This window comes from Anopheles merus, chromosome 3R (assembly GCF_017562075.2).
Source record: "Anopheles merus strain MAF chromosome 3R, AmerM5.1, whole genome shotgun sequence".
NCBI classification, from domain to species: Eukaryota; Metazoa; Arthropoda; class Insecta; order Diptera; family Culicidae; genus Anopheles; species Anopheles merus.
This window is the reverse complement of record NC_054084.1, coordinates 35,276,932-35,298,409: the sequence shown is the minus strand read 5'-3', so window position 1 is coordinate 35,298,409 and position 21,478 is coordinate 35,276,932. Positions and strand designations below refer to the sequence as shown.

The following is a 21,478-nucleotide window of genomic DNA, read 5'->3' as shown; positions in this document are numbered from 1 at the left end:
TGCCTACGTAAAAAGTGTAGAAAGAAGCATATTCGGAGTTTGGAAGACACCAAAAAAAAGCACACAGTCCATAGGAATACACGGAACTACACGGAACTGGAGAAGTTGGTTGTTGGCCGTTTGCCAACGGATTGACGAGGAAGTAACATGAAGTAGACCAAAAAAAAAAAGCCGGTAACTCAAGCACATTTCGTTCTTCTCACCGACACGGCGAAGGCGACGAACCAGTTGTGTCCGTGTACAAGGCGGCGAATTTATTATTTTATCGCTTAGCCTTCTTCAAAGAACGGTCCACAACCCGGTCGGTTGGAGAGATAGTAAGTAGAGAGCCGATCGGAGAGAAAGAGAGAAAGAGCGTGAGTGGAGTACGGGGCCAAGGGGAGTAGGGGTGCACACAAAAAGCGCTAGAAGGTCAACAAGCCAATAATAATAAAAATCCATCAGAACTAACCAGCAGCAACGGCTCGCTCGCCACACCTCAGCGCATTCGGTTGCGATATTTTGGACGACGGTGTTAAGGCGAGGTGTATTCCCGAGTTCGAGTCTCGGGACGGAAGAAGTTGTAGTCTCCCAAGAAAAGGGCAGCAGCAGCAACAGCAACAGCACGGGGCCGTAGAATCGCATCATCGTTTCCACACAAACACACGCGTAGACACACACACAGACGGCTATTCATCGCCGTCCGTGCGATGAGCGACGAGCCGGCCGCGAACGGTAGAGACCCCTCGAGCGTGTGCGGTTGGACATTCTGACGTCATTGGGTTAAATTTAAATTTCTCGATTTCGATATCTTTTTCATCCAAACACACCACACCGGTCGAGCACGCGCAAGGTCGTCCCGGTTGGTGGAGGAGGAGGAGGAGACGACCCGTTTAAATAGTTGAATTTTTGCGCGTTTCAAATGCGCTCACGATCTGTAGGCACGATCACAGCGCGCACTTGGAGACAGCTCGCAGGAGGTTCGTCTCTTGCTTTAGAAGAAAAAGATATCAAAATACCACAACCGGCATCGGGTGACAGGGTGATTGTGTGCTGAGTGCACGCGCGCGTGTTTTTTCTTGGTTTTGTAACACACATTTTTTGCATCTTCATCTTTTCTTTCCGGGTGTATTGGGTTGGGTGGGTTTTTTGTCATTTTTTTTTTCGGGGGGTTCGTTCGTCTTCCGCAGACTCTCGGACAACCTTGCGAAGAAGGAACGCCAGCTGCGCGATATTCTGACGGAGCTGCAGCACTACCTGGACCAGATCGGCGAGCTAGCGCAGCGCATTGAGACGGTGCGCAAGGATCTAACGCAAATCAACCCGTTCGACGAGCGCCTGTACCAGACGGAGCGAGCGCTCGGCGCAGTCAAGGAAGCGGCCGAAAGCTGTAGCGTCCAGCGGGAGGATCTTCGCCGACGCATCAACGAGCAGTACCTGCCGGCGCAAAAGTTTGTCCCCAGTGACCTTAAGGAAGGGTTGGAGCTGCTTGACCGTTCGCTTACCGGCATAAACGGCACGATGGAGGACTATCAGGGTGCGTACAAGAAGGCCAAAATGATCCGCACGGACTACTTCACCGTGTACGATCGCATCAAGACGTGGATCGAGCAGGCGGAGCTAACCATCTCCAACCATGGCATTGATCCGAGCGAGCTGAAAAGCAAGCTAACGGCACTGACCGGGGAGTTTGGCGACATGCGTACGGCACACGAGCAGCTACTGTTCAATGGCAATGAAATCGTACGCCACTGTACCGAGTCGAGCGATCGGACGGCCACGCAGGCCAACATGGATCAGCTTACGCACGAGCTGGACAAAACGATCGCGCTGATCGATCAGAAGAACCAGACGGTCGATCAGATCCTCGGCAATTGGGCGAACTTTATGCGGCTGTACCAGTCCGTGGTGGACTGGTCGATCAAGATACGGGCGCTGCTGGAGCGCAAGCTGCAGCTGAACACGCTGCACGAGGCACAGCAAGCCTGCCAGAATTATTCGGTAAGTGCACATGTAACGAAATGGATCGATAAGAGGGCATAGTGGAGTGAGCCCAGTGGGGCTGCGCTGCGTTAATGCGTTTGCAATCTTGTTTACCTTTTTCGCAATTCGTTTCCCCCCCTTCAACTCCTCTACGTAGAGCGCAGTTGCCAGTCTTGCGGACGTGTCACAGAATTTGAGCGAAATGAATCACGAGTTCGATAAAATAAACGAAGTTTGCTCGACGGCCTACCTGAGGGGCAAACTACACGAGGCGGAAACGCTGAAAATCGACATCGAGACAGTGCTGTTTGAAAGGGTAAGAAGCGTGGTTCGGGGGTGGTACGAGGTGGTCAATATATTGTTTGTGATGGTAGACAACATCAGGTTGAAGAAGTGATGCCATACGCTTTTCTAACTTTGGGTGTTTTTGGGGGTTTGTCGCTTGGTCTTATCAGAATCTGTTCCTGCACGAAACGACCGAAGAGTGGCAGCAGTACGAGCGGAAGATCGAGAGCGTACGGGAGTGGATAAAGGACGCCTATCAGGCCTTGAATTCGGGCGAGCTGAAGAGCAAACCGTTGCGCGATCAGCTCCGCATACTGGAGCAGATGCTGGCGGACATCTCCGCCCAGAAGATCAAGGTCAACATGTCGCTGGAGAAGCTGCAGGTGAGTTTCGCTGCCACAAAAACACGATCGAGATGTTTGTTTACGTGCGTGTCTACTGACAAATGTTTTGTTTGTGCTTCGTTCTTCGCCACACACAGGTCCACTTCCATTCCGACATCATCTACACGGACAACCCGACGATCGTGCAGAGCGGCCGGACAATACTGGCCGACCTGGACAAGCTGAACCTGGACGTGTTCCAGACGACGCAGAACCTCGACCAGGCGCTAGCTCAGATCGAGGGCTGCCAGGCGGAGATGCAGACGATCCGGCAGCGGATCGTGCACGAGGAGCAGCAGCTCCGGAATATCTTATCACCATTGCACCAGACGGGCGATAGTGAAAAGCACGAACAGGTAAGTGGCGTAGTGTTGTTCTCTTTGGTGCATCTTTGACTTTTGAAGATCATCATCAATCTCCCACTTTCTCGATCACGATTTCATCACTCTCGCATCGCTCACCAAATCAAAATATAAACACAAACACCACCGTTGAGTATTTGAAGAAGCAAAACAGTTCACAACGTCCCACCAAACTCGTCCTCTATCTCGTAGTAGTTCTAGATCTACCCCAAAATTCCCCTTGTTGGTACACTTCCCTTTTCTATCACCGTTTCACCACTATCACACGCACACGTAAACACACGAACACACGACCAAAAACAAACGCACGTCGTCATCTTTATTTTCATTTTCAACATTTCTCTAGTAGCGTACAAACAAACTACAAAAACACACTACTAGCCACAAACACTGTAATAGTGCTGGTCCGCAGCAAGTGTATCCCACTGTGAGTAGAGCAGGGTCATTCAAGATTTTTTCCCTCATTTTTTGAACGAAGCGAGCACGCGATATTCTACAAGACTTGGTGTGCTCTTGTGCGTTCATTCTTGCTTTGCGTTTACGTTTTCACGAGAGTCATAAATATCACTTCAAGAGCAGTCGTCCATCGTGGCCGATCATGGCACGATCGGGGGATTTGCGTGTGGTGCGTCTGGTGCAAGAGCGCGCTAGCAACATAAGCAACCATATGCCATCATCATCACCATTCAACAAGTGTGGTGGTTTATCGTAATACATCTTATGGTAGGGCATGTAGAGTTGGAAATGTATGCAGGGATTTCTAGAATATTACATCATGCTGAACGGAGAGTTAGACATGTTACGGAACTGATCGCCATGCGGTTATGATCTCATACACATTCGAAGACATTACACATAAGAAGAGTTCGGGAAACAAATTAATACATAGAAGTATGAGACACACATTCTTTTCACACTGAATCACTTTTAACACACTACGGAAGGGTTTTTCTGGATACTTACACAAACATATCTTTACATTTTATATTCCAAACATCAATATGCACATTAATTATGATACTATGCACACATGGTAGCAGTTGGTTGACTCTCAGTTTCATTTTGTTGGTGTACTTTGGGGTTGTAGTTTAGTTACTTATCCACACACTCACTTCAAACACACACACACACACATACACACACACGCACACACACATACTTTTCATATCGTTAGATTCATTTCCGCTTATGGTCCCCCCGCGGTGCCGCTTCATAATGGTGCACACACACATTGCGCTAAAGGTGATCGTGAATTGTGATTGAATATATAATGAGATATCATGGATTTTGATGCCTCTTTCGGTATTCCCTGAAAAAATTAAAAAAAATGTGATACCGGAATGTGAACGTATCTGTCTTGGTTTGTTTGGCTAACGATCATTGGAATGTGCACTGTGCATGCAAAATTCGGTAATCAATCTCCGGAAGAGGATCCAATCCATGGTGTCTTAATATGGATCAATCATAAATAAGCGGTGGCACGTGGTTGTAATTGGTTTTCTTTCGTTCCCATCGTGCCTTATGAACATTTGAGATTGTTTTATGTTTTTTGGTTTTATAAATATATCATTGGTTTTCTTATTTTTATTTTATTTTCCCTCATCTTCAAACTCAATTCTTTCCCTCGGCAAACACAACAAACACAACACTCCTGCCCCTGAAAACATACACCCGAACCTAAACCATCCCTGTTCCCATGTATCTTGCTCTCTCTCTCTGTACTAACAACCTCTCACGATTGAACTAACAAAACATTTCCTCCCTTACCCATCGGTACATTGGTGTCAACGATCTGCACTGCTAAATGGGTCCCATCCCCGCCGCTTGATCTATTCATACTGTGTACTGTGCTAACATATGCTTCTACATCGTCTCACCACCTCATTGTTGATACTCTCACTCTCACATACATGCAACAAACGCTCATTATCATTATTCGGCTTCGGGCTGTAACGCTTGACAATGAACGGTACATATGAAAACACGGTGTAAAAAAATGGGGATCGGAATCGCAGGAATGCCGCGAACGAATTCGAGGATTGCAATCCCAGATGAATCAGTTGAATGATAAGATAAAGCTGTTGCTGCGCCGCGGCGCTCCGGACCCGTAGCCCTCGGTACATCTAAGCTATCGATTTCCGGAGCGATCTGCGTCTGCTGGTAGCATCTCTGGATAGGTTTGGCATTCTTAAGCCTGGAAAGAGCGCGCGCAGGTTGTGTGGTTGTGACTGAGTCCGCCGCACACACTGTGCTGGAGAAAAGAAAGGGAATTGCGACACATGCTGCCCTGTTGTATCGCGTTGCTGTAACGCACACACGTACGCCGAATATACATTTGAATAAGCGTAAACCGCGTGATTGTAACATGCAACCCCGGTGTGGGGTTGTAGTTCCAAGCCGTGGCAGTGACAGAACAGATAGCTGTCAATTATTTGTATTTATCATAGCATAGTAACTGTTTGAGTTTTTTTGTGTCTTTGCGTGCGTACCCACAAGTGGTAAAATAAAGTTTTTTAATCGCAACTGTACCTCGCAGAGGACTTCTCAGTCATTCAACTGGGCCAGTGGCCTTGCTGTATGGTTGTACAGTAAAAGAAAGAACGTAAGACGATCTTCATTTTGTCTCCAATTTGCTCTTCAATATATTTTAAGCTCAACTGAAGTTGATTAGGTCATTCTCTTCTGTACGTCATTCTGGGAATATAGAATATCCGTTTCGAGACGACTGTTTCTCTCTCTCCTCCCTCTCTGTCTGTCTCCCCCTCTCTTTTGCTCTATATCTATTTCTCCGCCCTACTGAAACTCATCTAAACAAAATGTCAATTCAAGCCTCTTCATCATCTGCTCAACAAAAAAAAAAAAAACATTCCGTGCCCTTATTCTCCAACTACCAAATTACCCAAAATTCCTCGAAAAATAAAATGCAAATTCCATCACTCAGGACCGTTCGATGCCGTACGATTGGAGCGTAGAGTGTTGCGATCAGGAAGAGAGCGCACCATCGATGACGACGGAACTTGCCCGGCCGACGGTGGCTGGCGGTAGCAGTGTGGTGGTGGTTACTACCACGACTACCACTGCCGTCACTCCGGTCCAGCCGTCCGCCTGGAGCAGGTCGGGCGACGATATGACGTACGCGGAAATCGTTGCCGGGCTGCGTCGTCAGCGTCAGCGAGGACTCGCGCAAACGCAACACATGACGACGACAGAAAGCCACCCGCCGCAGCCACGCAATGTTACCAGCATCTCGATCACGACTCCCGAACCCCAAACGATAAATCCCGCTCACCAGTACCGCCAACCGGGCCCTACTGTAGTACAGCTCGGGGGGGCCGGTAAGCCCGTGCTGCCAGCCAATGAATCCACTGCAAGAGATCCTCCACAGGAAGAGCGCCGATCCCGTAGACCACCTACCATGCCACCCAAACAACAACCGTCCCGTCCGGCTGAAACACTCACCGATTCAGTGAGCTCTAGTGCTGTCAATGTGACCACCATCGTTGGAGCTACTTCGCTCCAGCCAGTGGTTATGGTGACGAGCACAGCGAACGAGACGCCCCAAGTGACGCAAACCGAAGTATCGAACGCCGCTGCAGCGGGACCCGTGTCGGTATGGTCCTTCGGGAATAAGACGTACGCCGAAGTGTTGAAAGAAATTGCAGCATCTAATCAATACCGTCTTCAGCAACAGCAGCAACAACAACAGCAATTAGAGCAGCAGCAACAATTCCAGCAGATGTCATGGAGTGATAGTTATCAGCAGCAACATCAGCAGCAACAGCAACTACATCAGTTCGGTACCTCCACTCGCCTTGGCTTACCACAATCCTACGCAAACCGTTCCCGTTCAAACTCACGCAACCGCCGCAACCGGCCGGAAGCCGTAACGCGTGTAAATATTGTACATAACGAACCTCTAGCGGCATCCTCTAGTCAGGTGCAGCAGACGCCCCGTGGCGGCAAAGCGCACCCAAGATCATCCTCCGCACGAAGCAATGCATCATCAACGACAAGTGAGCGAATGGTGAAGAGACCGGCCGTTCAGCAGAGTGTGACTCAGAAACCCGAACCAGCGTGCAAGAAGCCACGTGACGTAGTGACTGCTCCACCCGCGAAAACATCCGAATTGGTGATACCATCCGAACAGAGTGAACGATCCGAAACGATCAGCTACAGAAAGGCGAAGAAGGGCAAGATCAAGCAGATACAAAGCAAGGATGACAAGCTGCTGCCACCAAAGTCGATGGAAAGTGTTGATGTGGGCGTAAAGGAAGAGAAGCAAGTGTTTGTGACGGAGATCAATGTGAATAGGTCCGAAATTGCTGCTGCCCGCCAATCGACTAGCCCCATGAAAACAGTGTCCATAGTGAATCTGACTGATCAGCCGGAAGTGGTTGCCAGTGCTGAGACGAAAATAACCATCAATGTAAACGAACCGGTGCAAGCGGTCGAACAGAAAGTGGAGCAAAAGCAGCAGGAACATTACGTGACGCAGATCCGGCTCGAGGAAGAATCGGGTCAGCGCCGACAGCAGGTACGCAAGAGTGCGAAGAAGCGTAACAAAACCACCACCACCCACAAGCTGCTGGATATTAGTGCAAGTGAGCCGGTGACGACGGTGGAACAGAACATATCGACGGTGGAGATTGTTTCCCCGAAGGAGAAGAATGTGTCCGTGGTGGAGCTGCGCCCACTAGATGAACCACTGACGGTTACTTCGATCGAACTGAAGGGTGGTGCAGTGGAAGGGATGCAATCGCTGGAGAGTTACAGCAAGCAGATAGAGCTGCAGCTTGGTGAAGGAAGTGGTTTGGTGACGGAATCTGAAATTCCAGTTCATTCTGCTGAGTTAGTGCCGAATCCTGTCATGCTTTCGGAAGAATCCATACAAATCGCTCAACCATGCGTAACGATCGATAGGCGTGAAGTTGAAGAGCGCGTGCAGCAGCACACCGAAACCGTCAGCTATCATCGGTCAGAGGTATCGTTTACCACCATTACCGAAACTCGGCAGGAAGAGATCGTGGTGGAACATCAGTCAAACGTAAAAGAAGGCAGTTCCAAAACGTACACAAGCTCCTTGCACATTGAGCAATCGAATGCTGAAGGTGGGAATGAGGAGCATGTAGCTTCAACGATGGAGGTTGTAGATCAGAAGAATTTGCATGTAGCTTCCAAACCACCTGTAGAGAGTGTGGCAAAGGAAAGCGAATCTTGGTGTCCCCCGACGAAGAAGAAGAGCAAGGGCAAGAAGCAACCCAAGAAGTCGACCGATGAACAGCACGATGTGTCCTCTAGCAATCGAAAGGTCATTGAGCAAAAGCGAACGGAATTTGTGAAATCGATGCTAACAGAAACTGTTGAAGCAGTGAGTCATGTTGAAGAAGAAGCTTGTGCTCCCAAGGGAGATGCTGCATCGGTTACTAAAACGATCGTAGAATGTACATCTGAAGACATCAAGTCATCAGTTACACCGTCAGCAGAAGAGGTAGAGCTCATGAAAGCGAGAGAAGAATCATTTTTGGCTGATATGAGTGGTCCAGTTGCTTCCAACGTTCCGATTACCAATGCAGATCAAGCGGTGATAAGCCCTTCGGTTGACGAAATTGCTGTTATGAATGCAAGAGAGGAAGCTTTCCTGGTTGAAATGAGTGGCTCTGTTGTGAAGGTTGAAGTTGATGTTGAGCCAGAAGGGCAACAAACTGTAGCTCCAGGTCAACTCTCGTCAGAGGAAATAGCATTGATGAACGCTAGAGAAGAAGCTTTCTTGGCTGAGATGAGTGGTAAGACGGTTCATGAGGAAACGACGATCGAACACGATGTTCAGCAGCCTTCCCTTCCAATTGACTCTTCTTCGGAGGAAATAGCTCTCATGAATGCACGTGAGGAATCGTTCTTGTCCGAGATGAGTGCTTCTGAACCTAATGTCCCTCAAGTACAAGAGTGTTCTGCTCAGATTGAGGTTTCATCCGAAGAAATTGCTCTAATGAATGCTCGTGAGGAGTCATTTTTGGTCGAGATGAGTGCACCAGCTCCAACTACTGACGTACACATTCAAACTATGCCCAAAGAAAAATTCATACCTGCTGGACCATCAGCTGAAGAAATAGAGCTAATGAGTGCTCGTGAGGAATCATTTTTGGCTGAAATGAGTGGTCAGCATTCTGATGTGAAACATGATACAGATGCTAAAACGGACGATGGGGCTATGTCTGTCGTTGTTTCGACTGAAGAAATAGCCATTATGAATGCAAGAGAAGAATCATTCCTAGCTGAGATGAGTGCTCCTGTTACTGTGACGGAATCAGATGTTGTGTTGGAATCAACACAAGATCCGATTTCCATGGCACCTTCAGCAGAGGAAGTGGCCCTCATGAGTGCACGAGAAGAATCATTTTTGACTGAAATAAGTGTACCAGAACCTACAGAACTAATTGGTAAACCTACCGCAGATACCGTTCCTATTTCACCTTCAGCAGAGGAAATAGCTTTAATGACCGCAAGAGAAGAATCGTTCCTGGCAGAAATGAGTACACCGATTGCTGATACAAATTCAACTTCTGTTACCGTTGAATTGCCAACAAAGGAGGTAGCTCTTGTGAATGCAAGAGATGCATCATTAGCATTTAAAACTATCGAAGCCGTGATCGAGCATACACCTGACAAACGAGCTACATTCAGCATTGAATCTCCAACTCCTAAGTCCGAAGAACGTGCCCCACAGAATGAAATTGCGGCCTCAAGTACTGAAAATGCATTGTCCGCTCAACCTGCAGCACCTATACTACCCTCCGGAAAGAGCCCAAAGAAAAAGCAAAAGGACAAGTTTAAGAAAATCAAAAAATCTGATGCAGCAAACATGGCTGCTTTCCTCGAGGCAGAGCGAAAAGTATTTGAAGCCGAAGAGCAGGCAGTAGTACAAGAGCAGCCTGTACCGGAGCCGCAAACGCGCGATCAAACCTCACCGGGTATGAGCACCATTACAAAGGAGCAGATTGAAACAATCATTGTGGGCATTAACTTCGATCGGCAGAAATCACTTACCAGCGCAAACGATTCGGAACAGGCTGTTAGCGAAGCGAATGCGTCTTCTACGGAGGAAGCATTTGTTGTGAGTGTTCCTGAAAGCCCAGTGAGAAGTGTGCAAGAGTTCCGCAGCAATCTGGTGTTTGAAGATTACGATTTTGTGCCACGATCGCCGGTGAAGCGCACGGAAGTGGTAGAACGCACCGATGGTAAGGGAGGACGGATGAAGGAGGCCAAATTTAAGCCACAGCTGGAAAGCATTCCTTCGGATGCGGATATGTTGGGTGGCAAAGAGGAAAAATCGGGAACGGCAGTTGAATCTACCGTATCTAGCACAACGGCGAATGTCAGCACGAAGATATCGGAATCGAATGATACGATCAAGCAGGAGGGTATGGAAATTGATGCAGGCAAGGAAAATAATGATCCCGTGCAAAGGATTGTGATCAACTCCAAGTGGCGCGATAACCGTCAGAAGATCTCCATGATAACGCACGAGGAAGTGTTGCTTCAGCCGGTTTCTCATATAAAAATGGAGCTGCCCAGAATCGTTGCGTCAAAGGTGGAGAAAGTATCCCTTCCGGACGTAAAGCCAGACGTTGTGCCGCTGGAACCGATCGTGCAAGAAACACCCAAGGAAGAGTTTGTCAGGGTGGACGGTGAGCTGGTGCATGACGATGTACAGATCGAACAGGTGGCAACGGAGGTATCGATGCTGGACATTTCGCCTTCGATCGTGTACGAAACGCAATCGGTGGATGTGTTGGAAAAGGAAGCATCATTACCGGAGTGTACGGATGTGGCGTCGGGCATGGTGGTGGCTACGGAGGCCCAGCAGTCGGACATGGCGGTATCTGATACGGTCACCGTTGCTGAGCATACGGAATCGTCTAGCCAGGAGGTGTACACCACAACCACCACCTCTGTAATGTATCGCACGACGACGATCACGTACATGCAGTCGGAGCAGCAGGAAGAAGTTAGTGAAATCTACACTGGCCCGACGGTTGTTGAGCAGAGCGTGAAAACGGTCGTTACTAGAGGTGAACCGACGGTGGACGTGTCGGTTTGCTATTCGGAAGCGGATCGCAACATGGGCGATGAAGTGATGGTGGAGAGGATCGCGATCGAGAGGGGCGCAGATGATGAATGCAGTGTGGTAGACGTGAATGTAGTTAGTGAAACTGAACCCGACATTAGCAGTTCAATACCAGCAGAACAATCGATATTGGACAGTTCGATGCTTTCGGAGGCGGATCGTAGTTTGGGAGAGCAATTGATCGAAACTAGGACAATGATCGTACTTGAAGAAAGTGAAGGTGACGAAGAGCGGGTAGTGCGTGAGATGTGCCAGGAATCGTTCCGACAGGACGATGCGTCGTCGGTTGAGGTGGCAAAACAAACTGAATCGTTGGGAATTGCAACCAGTGAAGTAATGGTGGGACCTTATGCGAATGTTTCGATTGGCCAGGTGGCTATGCCAGACAGTCCGCTTGGTTCGTCTAGTGGGCAAGATTATTGGCAGTATCATGATACGGAGCGGCATTACATTCAAAACTTTGAGGTACAATCGATCGTCAATGAGGGAGGGGAACAAGTTACAAATGAATCAACTCCACTTAAGGAAGCAGGAGTCGTTGATCAGGCTGCTGTTGGGGAGAAAAATGTTGAAAACAATGTAACAGATACGAAAGACTCATCGTTGCCGAGTAACAAGAGTGATAGGGAGCTTGCGGAAATCTATCGTACCTTAGAACAGTCGTACTTGAGCATGTGGCAACTGCGCGATGCTGAGAATAGCTACCAGAAGTTAGATGCAAGAGAAGCAAAGGCCCAAGCAGAAGAGGTAGTAACTGAAACATTCCTACCTTGCGATACACCTGCTGAGGCACTTTATGTTGAGGAAACTGTTTCGTCTGAAATACCTGAACAGTCATCCAAGTTGATTGACCAATTCGAAGTGATGAAGACCTTGAGCCAATCAATGATTAATAATTGGCAATTAAGAGAGGCTGAGTTGAGTTATGAAAAGCTAAGGACTATGGAAATGGTTAAGCATTCTGAGACTGATCGTACGGAAAATGTTGTTGCGCCTTTAGAAGAAAATGTTGAACCGTCGCCTTCAGCAACGGAACAACGTGAGGCTGTATCGCAAACTTCTTCTGTAACTACTGTTACCACAATCGTCACTTCAATCGAAAGTGAAGAAAAATCTTCATCTGAGGAGCGTATAATTGAGCAACAGGGTATTGAAATAGTTGCTGAAGAAAAGCCTGAACAGGTGACAAATCTTCCGAAAGAAGCTAGAATACAAAAATCAAGGGAAGAAGACTTGAGGAATGCTTTATTCTTTGAATCGATGTCTGCTCATGATAACTTTTCACTGCGTGAAGGTGAGAGCAAATATGTACTTCAAAAACAGAATGAAAATTCGAAGACAGAAACTAAAGTTTCTGTTTTGACCGATGATCTTCCATCTGAAGATTTTGAAAAAGTAACACCACAGGATAGCGAAGAGCAAGAGCTTTTGAGGCGTTCTGCCATGTCAAAGGAGGAAGAATTGATGGCAGCAGCATGTAAGCCTGCTGTACAGGAGGTGGAACAATGTGACAAACCGTTGAAGGAAGCCACAGATGATTTGTATCCATCTGTCGAAGAACAGAAGCTGTTAAGATTAACAGCACTGTCAGTTGAACCGGTTTCATTTTATGATACACTTCTGCTGCGGGAAAGTGAAAGGAAATACGTTTTGCAAAAGCAGATTGAAAGTCCAAAGACAGAGGAGTCTGTTTTGATTGAAGACAAGTTATCGGTAGATACTGCATTGCCAAAGGACAATGAAAAACAAGAGCTTTTGAAGGACCCAATGGACGAAGCTCCGGAATTAGTTGTGCTGGAAACAACTACTGCCACCACTTCGGCAGAAAGCAAAAAGCCATGTCTAGACAGTGAAGAACAAGAGCTTTTGAGACTCTCGGCTGCTTCAAAGACAGGAGATTTAGAAACAACTGTGACTACATTCGAAGAAGCAACTTCTCCAAACAGTGAGGAGCAAGAGCTATTGAGACTGTCGGCAACTTCAAAGGCAGAAGATTTTGAATCTGTTATGCCTGAAATTGCTGCTGAAGAAATCATAGCTCAACAACCTCCTTCAGAGGATGCTCCAGGTGTTGACAGTGAAGAGCAAGAGCTTTTGAGACTCTCGGCTGCTTCAAAGGCAGGAGATTTAGAACCAGTTGTTTCTGAAAACATCACTGAAGTAAACATAGTAGCCGAGGCTATACTGGAAGAAGCTCCTAATAGTGAGGATCAGGAGCTGATCAGATTATCGGCAGCTTCAAAGGCAGACATTTTAGAGCCTGTTATGCCTGAAACTGAAGTATTGGCAGTAAACGAAGCTCCTTCGGAAGATGTTTCTTGCGTAGACAGTGAAGAGCAAGAGCTTTTGAAACTCACAGCTGCTTCAACGGCCGAAACTTTGGAAGCAGTTGTTACTGAAGAACCTGTATCTTGTCAAGAAAGTGAAGAGCAAGAGCTTTTGAGACTCTCAGCAGCATCAAACGCACCCGATTTAGAACCAGCTGTGCCTGAAAATGCTGCTGAAGAGTTGGTAGCAAGTGAAACCCCTTCGGATGATATTCCGTGCGTTGACAGAGAAGAGCAAGAACTGTTGAGACTTGCGACAGAATCAAAGAAGGAAGATTTAGAACAATCTTTGGCTGAAAATATTATCGAAGAAGTAGCTGGCACTCCATTGGAACATGTTCCATGCCTTGACAGTGAAGAACAAGAGCTCTTGAGACTTGGGGCAGCATCAAAGGCCGATGCTTTTGTAACAATCGCCTCAGAGACTACTGTTGAGGAAGTAACAGTTAGCAAAGAAGAGGAGGATACAAGCTTGCCAAGTTTATCAAACACAGAAGGTTTCCAACAGGTTGTATCTCTGACTACCACTGAAGAAGTGTTGGTATGTGAGAATACGGTGGAAGAAGCTTTGCTTCCTTACGATGAAGAACAAGAAACTTTGAATCGCTCAGTTATGTCGAAGACAGAAGCTTTAGAATCAGTTTTGTCTGAGCCTGATGTTGCTGGAGTGGTAGTAAGCCACGTACCGGTGGAAGAACTTCTAGATAGCGAAGAGCAACAACTGCTGAGACTTTCGGCTACGTCTAAGGCAGAAACTGTTGAGCCAACTGTAACGACAGAAGATTTACAACCAGTTGTGTCTGAAACTACTACTGAAATCGTGGTAGTAAGTGAGATGATAGAAGCATCAATCCCAGACACGGAACTGTTAAGTCTTTCAGCAGTATCGAAAACGGATGATATAGATTCCGGTATGCCTGAACCAACAACTGAAGAAGTACAAGTTATCGAGAAGTCGATGGTAGAAACATCAGACGGAGAAGAGTTCATACAAAAGACGGAAACTTTGGTGACAGTTGTGTCTAAGACTGTAACTGAAGTGGTGATCGTAAATGATAAACTGGTAGAAGAAGTGTCCTATTCTGACAGTGAGGAACAGGAACTTTTGAAACGGTCTGTAATGACCAACATCGAAACATTAGAACCAATTGTTTCGGAGGTTACTGTTACAGAGGTGGCAGTAAGCGATGAATCTTTTGAAGAAGTACAAGCTCCTGACAGCGAAGAACAAGAGCTTAAGAGGCTTGCAGCTATGTCTAAGGCACAAACAGCAGAGTCTATGGTTACAGTCGAACAAGCAGTAATAACAGAACAACAAACGGAGGAAGTACCATGTCTAGACAGTGAAGAACAGGAACTTTTGAGACTCTCGGGTTTGTCAAAGGCAGAGTTAGTTTCACCAAAAGATGCTTCAGAAGAAACATCAGTTTATGAAAAACCAGCAGATCAACTCTCTAGTTCGAAGCTGTTACGACCGCCTTCGATTGAAAGGAACACACAAGAACAGGAAGCAATTGCTGCTGTTACTACAGTAGAGGTGGTAGAGCAGATGGAATCTTCACTGCACTCTGAGAACGTTCAACAGTTTGTGATTGAACTGTCAGTAGCAGAAACTAAACAACCCACAGTACACGAAGACCTGGGTGACGAATCAATCAGTAGCGTAGATGTATCGAGATCGGATGCGTTTGATTCAAGCATGGATTCGGTCATCAGTAAGCCAGAGATATCGTTCATTAGCATACCACTGCAAAAGAATGTGGCTGCGGAAGACATTGAGCTGATGGTTTCTAGCATTGAATCGAATGAGGGTGTGGTAGATGTCGCATCCTCACCGGATCAAGATGCTGGAGAAGTTGTAGTCGAAGGCAAGCTGCTTGTTCAAGTAAACATTCCCCAGAAGGGAACGGATGAACGAAAGGAAAAACGGAAGAAGGAAAAGAAACAGGCTAAAAAGACGAAACAGTTACCACAAGATGCGGGGGCTTTGAAGGATTCTACCGACACAGTTATTATTACACCAAAAACTGAAGAACCCCAGGCACCGGTACCAAACGTGTGGGAACAAATGAAGGGCAAGAAAACGTATGCTGAGGTAGTAGCGGGCAGGGAAGCGGAACGCAGAAGACTTTTGGAGCTACAAAAGAATAAGTCACTGTCTTCGGACGCGTCGATAGAAGAAGATATTGAACCAGTAGTGCCCAAGGCTGTAAGTTCCACGGATAAGACAATGTCTCGTAACGAGAGTTTTGTTGAAGTTGAGCTAAGTAGCGAAACAGATCTGCAAACTTTCATTGAAAGCAACAAGAGTTACGGAAGTATGGTCAAGTCAAGTATGTCTTGGGCTGATATGGTTGAGGACGACATGGCAGACAGTAGCACTGCTAGCAATGCTGGTGTCATTCCCTCAGAAGAAGAACTAAGCAAGAGCGAACCCATCGCGTTGGTTGAAACGTCGAATCAACCAGTGGAGGATTCTAAAGCAATCGATCAGAACAAACAGAGCGACTCAGCTAAACGTGAAACAAACAAGAAGAAGAAAAAGCAAAAGAAACAGGCTCAAGAACAGGCTACTAGCTTTGCGACAGATGTGGCACTAACTTCGGAATTGGATCAACCAAAGCAGGATGAAACTACCGCCGCCGTAGAGGCAAACATTTGGAAAACTGGTCCACTTTACGCTGAAGTTGTGGCTCAAAATCTTAAGCGAGAGAAAGAAGCTTTGGAAGCACAATCTGCTGCAGCCCAATCCGATGTCCAATACGTTGTTAGTACGACACCGGAGAAGATTGCTCAAGCGATGGAGGTTGTGCTTCCAGCTACGGGGCATGATTTCGATGCACCGGCTTCAGAGTTGAATAAGAAGGAAGAAAATAAATCGAACAAAAAGAAGAAACAGGCTAAATCACAACAAACTACAGTTGTTACGGAACAGATTATAACGACATCTACGGCCATGTCGGAAGATACAGAAATTGTACCCCAACAAACTGGCCAATTTGAGCAAAGTTCTGCTCAAGTTAGTGAGTTAACTATTGGAGAAACTCTGGCACTAATTATGCAGGATGTACCAAAGGTTGTCCAAGAGGTCGTTACAATTGTAGAACAACAACTGCCTTCATCTGCGCCAGAAGTTTTGAACGAAACAGTACAGAAGAAGACTAGGGATTCAGATTCTGTTTCGGAAAATGTTGACACCACAACTGACCGAAAATCTAAAAAGTCTAAGAAATCTAAGAAAACAATAACCGAGATCGTTAATCAACCTGAATCGGTTGGTCAATCTGTTGTTGAAACAAACATTGCAAGTATTGAAGCAACTAAGACAGATGATACCGAATCAGATTCTTTGGTAGCACCTGCGAAGGAAGTGGCACAGCCTCAGCCTGAAGATGCTAATTCTAGGGTGAAGAAGACCAAGAAAAAGCAGAAGAAGAAGCCTTTGAAACATACTTCCAGCGATGAGTCCCCGGACGTTGAACCGGAAGTTAGTGGTGATTCGGCTATTGAAGAAATCCAGGTACAAATTATTCAAGATGTACCGAAGGTTGTCCAAGAAGTTGTTACAATTGTAGAACAACTGCCTTCATTCGTACCAGTAGTTTCGGACGAAACACTACAAGAAAAGGCAGACGATACAGACTCTGTTTCAGAAAATGTTGACACCACAACTGAACAAAAATCCAAGAAATCTAAGACAACAACATCCGAGATCGTTGATCAACCTTTGCCTGAATCGGTTGCTGAAGCTGTTGTTGAAGCTGTTGTTGAAACCAACATTGCAAGTGTTGAAGCAATTATGCCGGATAATACCGAATTGGATTCTTTGGTAGTACCGGTAAAGGAAGTCGCACAACCTCAACCCCAAGATTCTACTTCTAGGGCGAATAAAACCAAGAAAAAGCAGAAGAAGAAGCCTTTGAAACATGCTTCTAGCGATGAGTCGCCCGATGTTGAGTCACACGGTAAGCCAGAAGTTAGTGGTGATTCGAATATTGGAGAAATTCAGGTACAAATTACTCAAGATGTACCCAAGGTTGTCCAAGAGGTTGTTACAATTGTAGAACAACAACCACCTGCATCCGTGCCAGTAGTTTCGGATGAAACACTGCAGGAAAATGCGGAGGATACAAATTCTGTTTTGGAAAATGTTGATCAACCTTTACCTGTGTCGGTTGTTGAAACTGTTGTTGAAACGGTTCTTCAAACTGTTGTTGAAACCAACATTGCAAGTGTTGAAGCAATTATGCCGGATAATACCGAATTGGATTCTTTGGTAGTACCGGTAAAGGAAGTCGTACAGCCTCAACCCGAAGATTCTACTTCTAGGGCGAATAAAACCAAGAAAAAGCAGAAGAAGAAGCCTTTCAAACATGCTTCCAGCGATGAGTCACCCGACGTTGAGCCACACGGTAAGCCTGAAGTTAGTAGGGATTCGACTATTGGAGAAAGCCAGGTACAAATTACACAAAATGTACCGAAGGTTGTCCAAGAAGTTGTTACAACTGTAGAACAACTTTCGGACGAAACACTACAAGAAAAGGCGGACGATACCGATTCTGTTTCGGAAAATGTTGCCACTACAACTGAACAAAAATCCAAGAAATCTAAGACAGCAAGATCCGAGATCGTTGATCTACCTCTGCCTGAATCGGCGGTCGAAACTGTAGTCAAAACCAACATTACAAGCGTTGAAATGACTATACAAGATGATACCGAATCAGATGGTTTGGTAGCACCTGCGAAGGAAGAGGTACAGCCTCAACCCGAAGATTCTACTTCCAAGGCGAATAAAACCAAGAAAAAGCAGAAGAAGAAGCCTTTGAAACATGCTTGCAGCGACGAGTCGCCCGACGTTGAGCCATATGATCAATCTTCTGTTAAGACTATTGCAGCAGCAGTTCCACTGTCGGAATCTCCTAAAGAAATTGCTCACCTTCAGGAGCATGTTCATGAAAACAAGGAGTTTGTCGAATTGGTTGTAAACAGCGAAACGCAATCCATTTTCGATCAGGAAAAACATGTGAAATTCTCTGGGGAAATTGAGATTCTTAAGGAGGTACCGTTATCGGAATCACCTAAAGAAATTGAACATCTTCTAGAGCATCACGCACACAAGCCATCATCGCTAACACTGGAGATAGTGGAACCAGTGGCGGTGGAGCACGCTGACGATGCGCATCGGCATGTGCATTTTGTAGAGGAAGTGTCAATAGTGCCACTGGTACCACTTTCTGAATCTGTCAAGGAAATAAAGCGCCTATCTAGTGTAACAGAACACTCTGAAGAGGAGAAGATTGAACAGCCTGTTGAAGATCTAGCTGAAGAGGATAGCAGTGGTGAGCGTAGGGTAAAGTTTGACCAACAGGTAGAGATACTACCCACTGTGCCGTTCTCTGAATCGAGCAAAGAAACCGAGCGAGACGTGCAAGTGGACAGAGATGCAAAGAACATTTGCTCAGCTTTGGAAATCTCTACCACAACCATCAGTGAAGCGAACGCAATGAAAGTTGAAGTAGTTGAGCTGGTGGGCAGTCCCAATCTGATAAAACCAGAAGAAGATAAACGCGTTAAGTTTGACCCCTTGGTGGAAGTGTTACAAAACGTACCATTCTCAGAATCCGTCAAGGAAACGGAAGCCATTGGAAGTGAAAAGCCCGAACAAGCACCATTGCGCGAAGATAGTCCAGACATTTTGCCCCAAGCAGAAAGACGTGTGTCCTTCTCGAAAACTGTAGTTAAGATTGAGTTGGAACAAGTCGATAATGATGAAGATGATTTTGAAGTGATTGATATGGCAGAAGTTGAGGAAGTTGTAGTTTCTTCTGTAGATACAGTTGAAAATCGTGAAGAGGAAGTGATTACGCCTCAAGATCTACAGCAAAACGACAGCCCTAGCTCAGTTTCTGAAGTGATCGATACGGTGGAAGTTGAAGAAGTTGTTATTCTTCATTCCGAAACTGTTGAAAAGCGTAATCTACAGCAACACGATAGTCCTAGCTCAGTTTCTCAAGTGATTGATATAGCGGAAGTTCAGGATTTTAATGTTCCTCCCGCTGAAACTATTGAAACGCGTGAAGAAGAAGCGATTGTGCCTCAAGATCTACAGCAAAACGATAGCCAAAGCTCAGTTTCTAATACAGCACCACAGGAGGTAGAACAGAATACTTCCAAGAAGTCCAAGAAATCTAAGAAAAAGTCGAAAAAGCAACTAGGTACCCAAGCTGCCTCTCTGGATGAGCCCGAGTTCGGCAGCCAAGGACCTGCACCGTCCGATAGCGACGCGACTCCTCGGGCGGGACTTCTGTACGCAGAAGTTGTTGCACAAAGGCCAGAAAAGGATGATCGTAGTGCGCTGAAAGCTCAGATAACAGATTTGGACACTGAGACGGTTGTAAGGGAGGATTACTTGGTAGTGCAGGAAATTTCAATTTCCACCGAGCCTCGACCTCACGAGGCAGACATTGCCCAGACTGTCCAATACGAAATGACACTCAAAGCGGATTCCAGTCCCATTGAGTCGTTGGAGGTTATGGATGTTCATGTCGAAGAAAGCATTGTTTTGCCTAAAGTAAATGATCAGTCAGCTAGCGCAGTAGGCCAATCCGTTGATCGGGAAAGCACGATAGAACAGCAAGACGTACAGCAAGGTCTAAGCGAACACGGTTCTCAGTTTGTTTTGCCACCTAACGAGACGGCGGGTGATGAATTTGTAGTGGAAGATAGTTCATTGCACGATGTGCCTTTAGAGATGCATTCGGTTGAAAGTGTTACAACAGAACAGCCCACGTGCACCGCCGAGGATCAACCTCTGTCCATGCAGGGGCTTTACTGCATTTGGCAGGACAGGTCTTGGCTTGATCGATCGTTGTACAGTCAGGCGGAGGAGCGATATGCGCGGGTTAGCGTTGCCCAGGAGCAACAGCAAGTCGCACCGAGCGGTGCATCGTGCATCGTCGCCGACACACCACCAACAGCAACAGTAACAACAACAGCTGCCCCTGCAGCCACTAACAATGTACTAACAACAGCGACAGCAACAGCATCAACACCAATGCCTCACATCCCCTGCGAAGAGCTATCCTTGCAGCAAACCGCGACCACAAGTCTTTGTGATCCATCCCCTGTACCCGACTCCATATCTCCCGTTCTCCCTTTCACACCCAACACTCCATCCCTAGCTCCTTCTCCCCCAACAACCCCCGATACTCCCTTAGGTTCAACGGACAGCGTAGAATTAAGTAAACAAAATGTGGCTGAATGCACAGACAGTAAACAGGTGACGTTGTACTTCGTAGATGTAGTTGTTAGTGTTCTTTTAGCTGTATATGTTTTTAATCGTTGTGACGTGTTTGTTTGTTACGTTTTTGCTTTTGATCGCACACCCAGTTTTCATTTTCATTTGCTTTTCTTATGTTTTTGTTTTTAGTTGTTTCTTGCTTTTAACTTCTTTATTTCTTTTTTAAATTTGATGCTTTTTGTACCAGTTTTGTATCAGAGATTGGTCGTACCGTAATCGTGTGTGGCTTGAAGCTTGTTGTATGTGTAATGTTCTTTTTTTTATAATGACCGACATCTTCCGGTACCGATGTTTGATGCGGTCTCTTAATTGGCTAGAGTAAATTTCATCACACATCATCACACGCGTTGTTGTGTTGCCCGTTGCCCAATCGATATCATCGTGCTGTAACCCAGCCAAAGAGTATGTTGTATATTTGACACTTTTAACCATCCCGCCGCTGTGCCCACATTACGAGTAGGTTCTAAGTTTACGGAAAGCCTAAATTATGGTATCGTGCTCTTCCTGCCGCTCTCTTACCCAAGTATCTCAGTAGCGCTAAATCACAATCAATTCTAATCCCACACAAAGACGACCCGAGTACTTTTTGTCATATTCATCCACTTTTCATTTTCCATTACTGAATCAGTTTTCATCCCTATCTCCAACCCGTTATTCCTGTTTCGAAATAATGCACAGACATTGAAGATTCTAGCATAATTAAGAATAAGATCTCAAGTAGCATACAGTGAAAT

At 46.3% G+C, this 21,478-nt stretch overlaps 1 protein-coding gene across 7 annotated transcripts in view; it reads left to right on the top strand.

The window, feature by feature from the left end:
- Window positions 1–21,478, top strand: part of LOC121595288 (nesprin-1) — an 85,480-nt gene that overhangs the window by 48,821 nt on the left and 15,181 nt on the right. For 6 of the 7 annotated variants that reach the window (XR_006005150.1, XM_041919161.1, XM_041919162.1 and 3 more), the window contains 5 exons: window positions 1,170–1,980; window positions 2,120–2,278; window positions 2,418–2,630; window positions 2,729–2,986; window positions 5,934–20,723. Coding sequence is in view for 6 of the 7 variants with exons in the window: in XM_041919161.1 (XP_041775095.1) it covers window positions 1,170–1,980; window positions 2,120–2,278; window positions 2,418–2,630; window positions 2,729–2,986; window positions 5,934–20,723 (16,231 nt within the window). In the remaining variant the exon portion in view is untranslated. The remainder of the gene's footprint in view (window positions 1–1,169; window positions 1,981–2,119; window positions 2,279–2,417; window positions 2,631–2,728; window positions 2,987–5,933; window positions 20,724–21,478) is intronic. The other variant, XM_041919166.1, reaches the window with a different exon arrangement.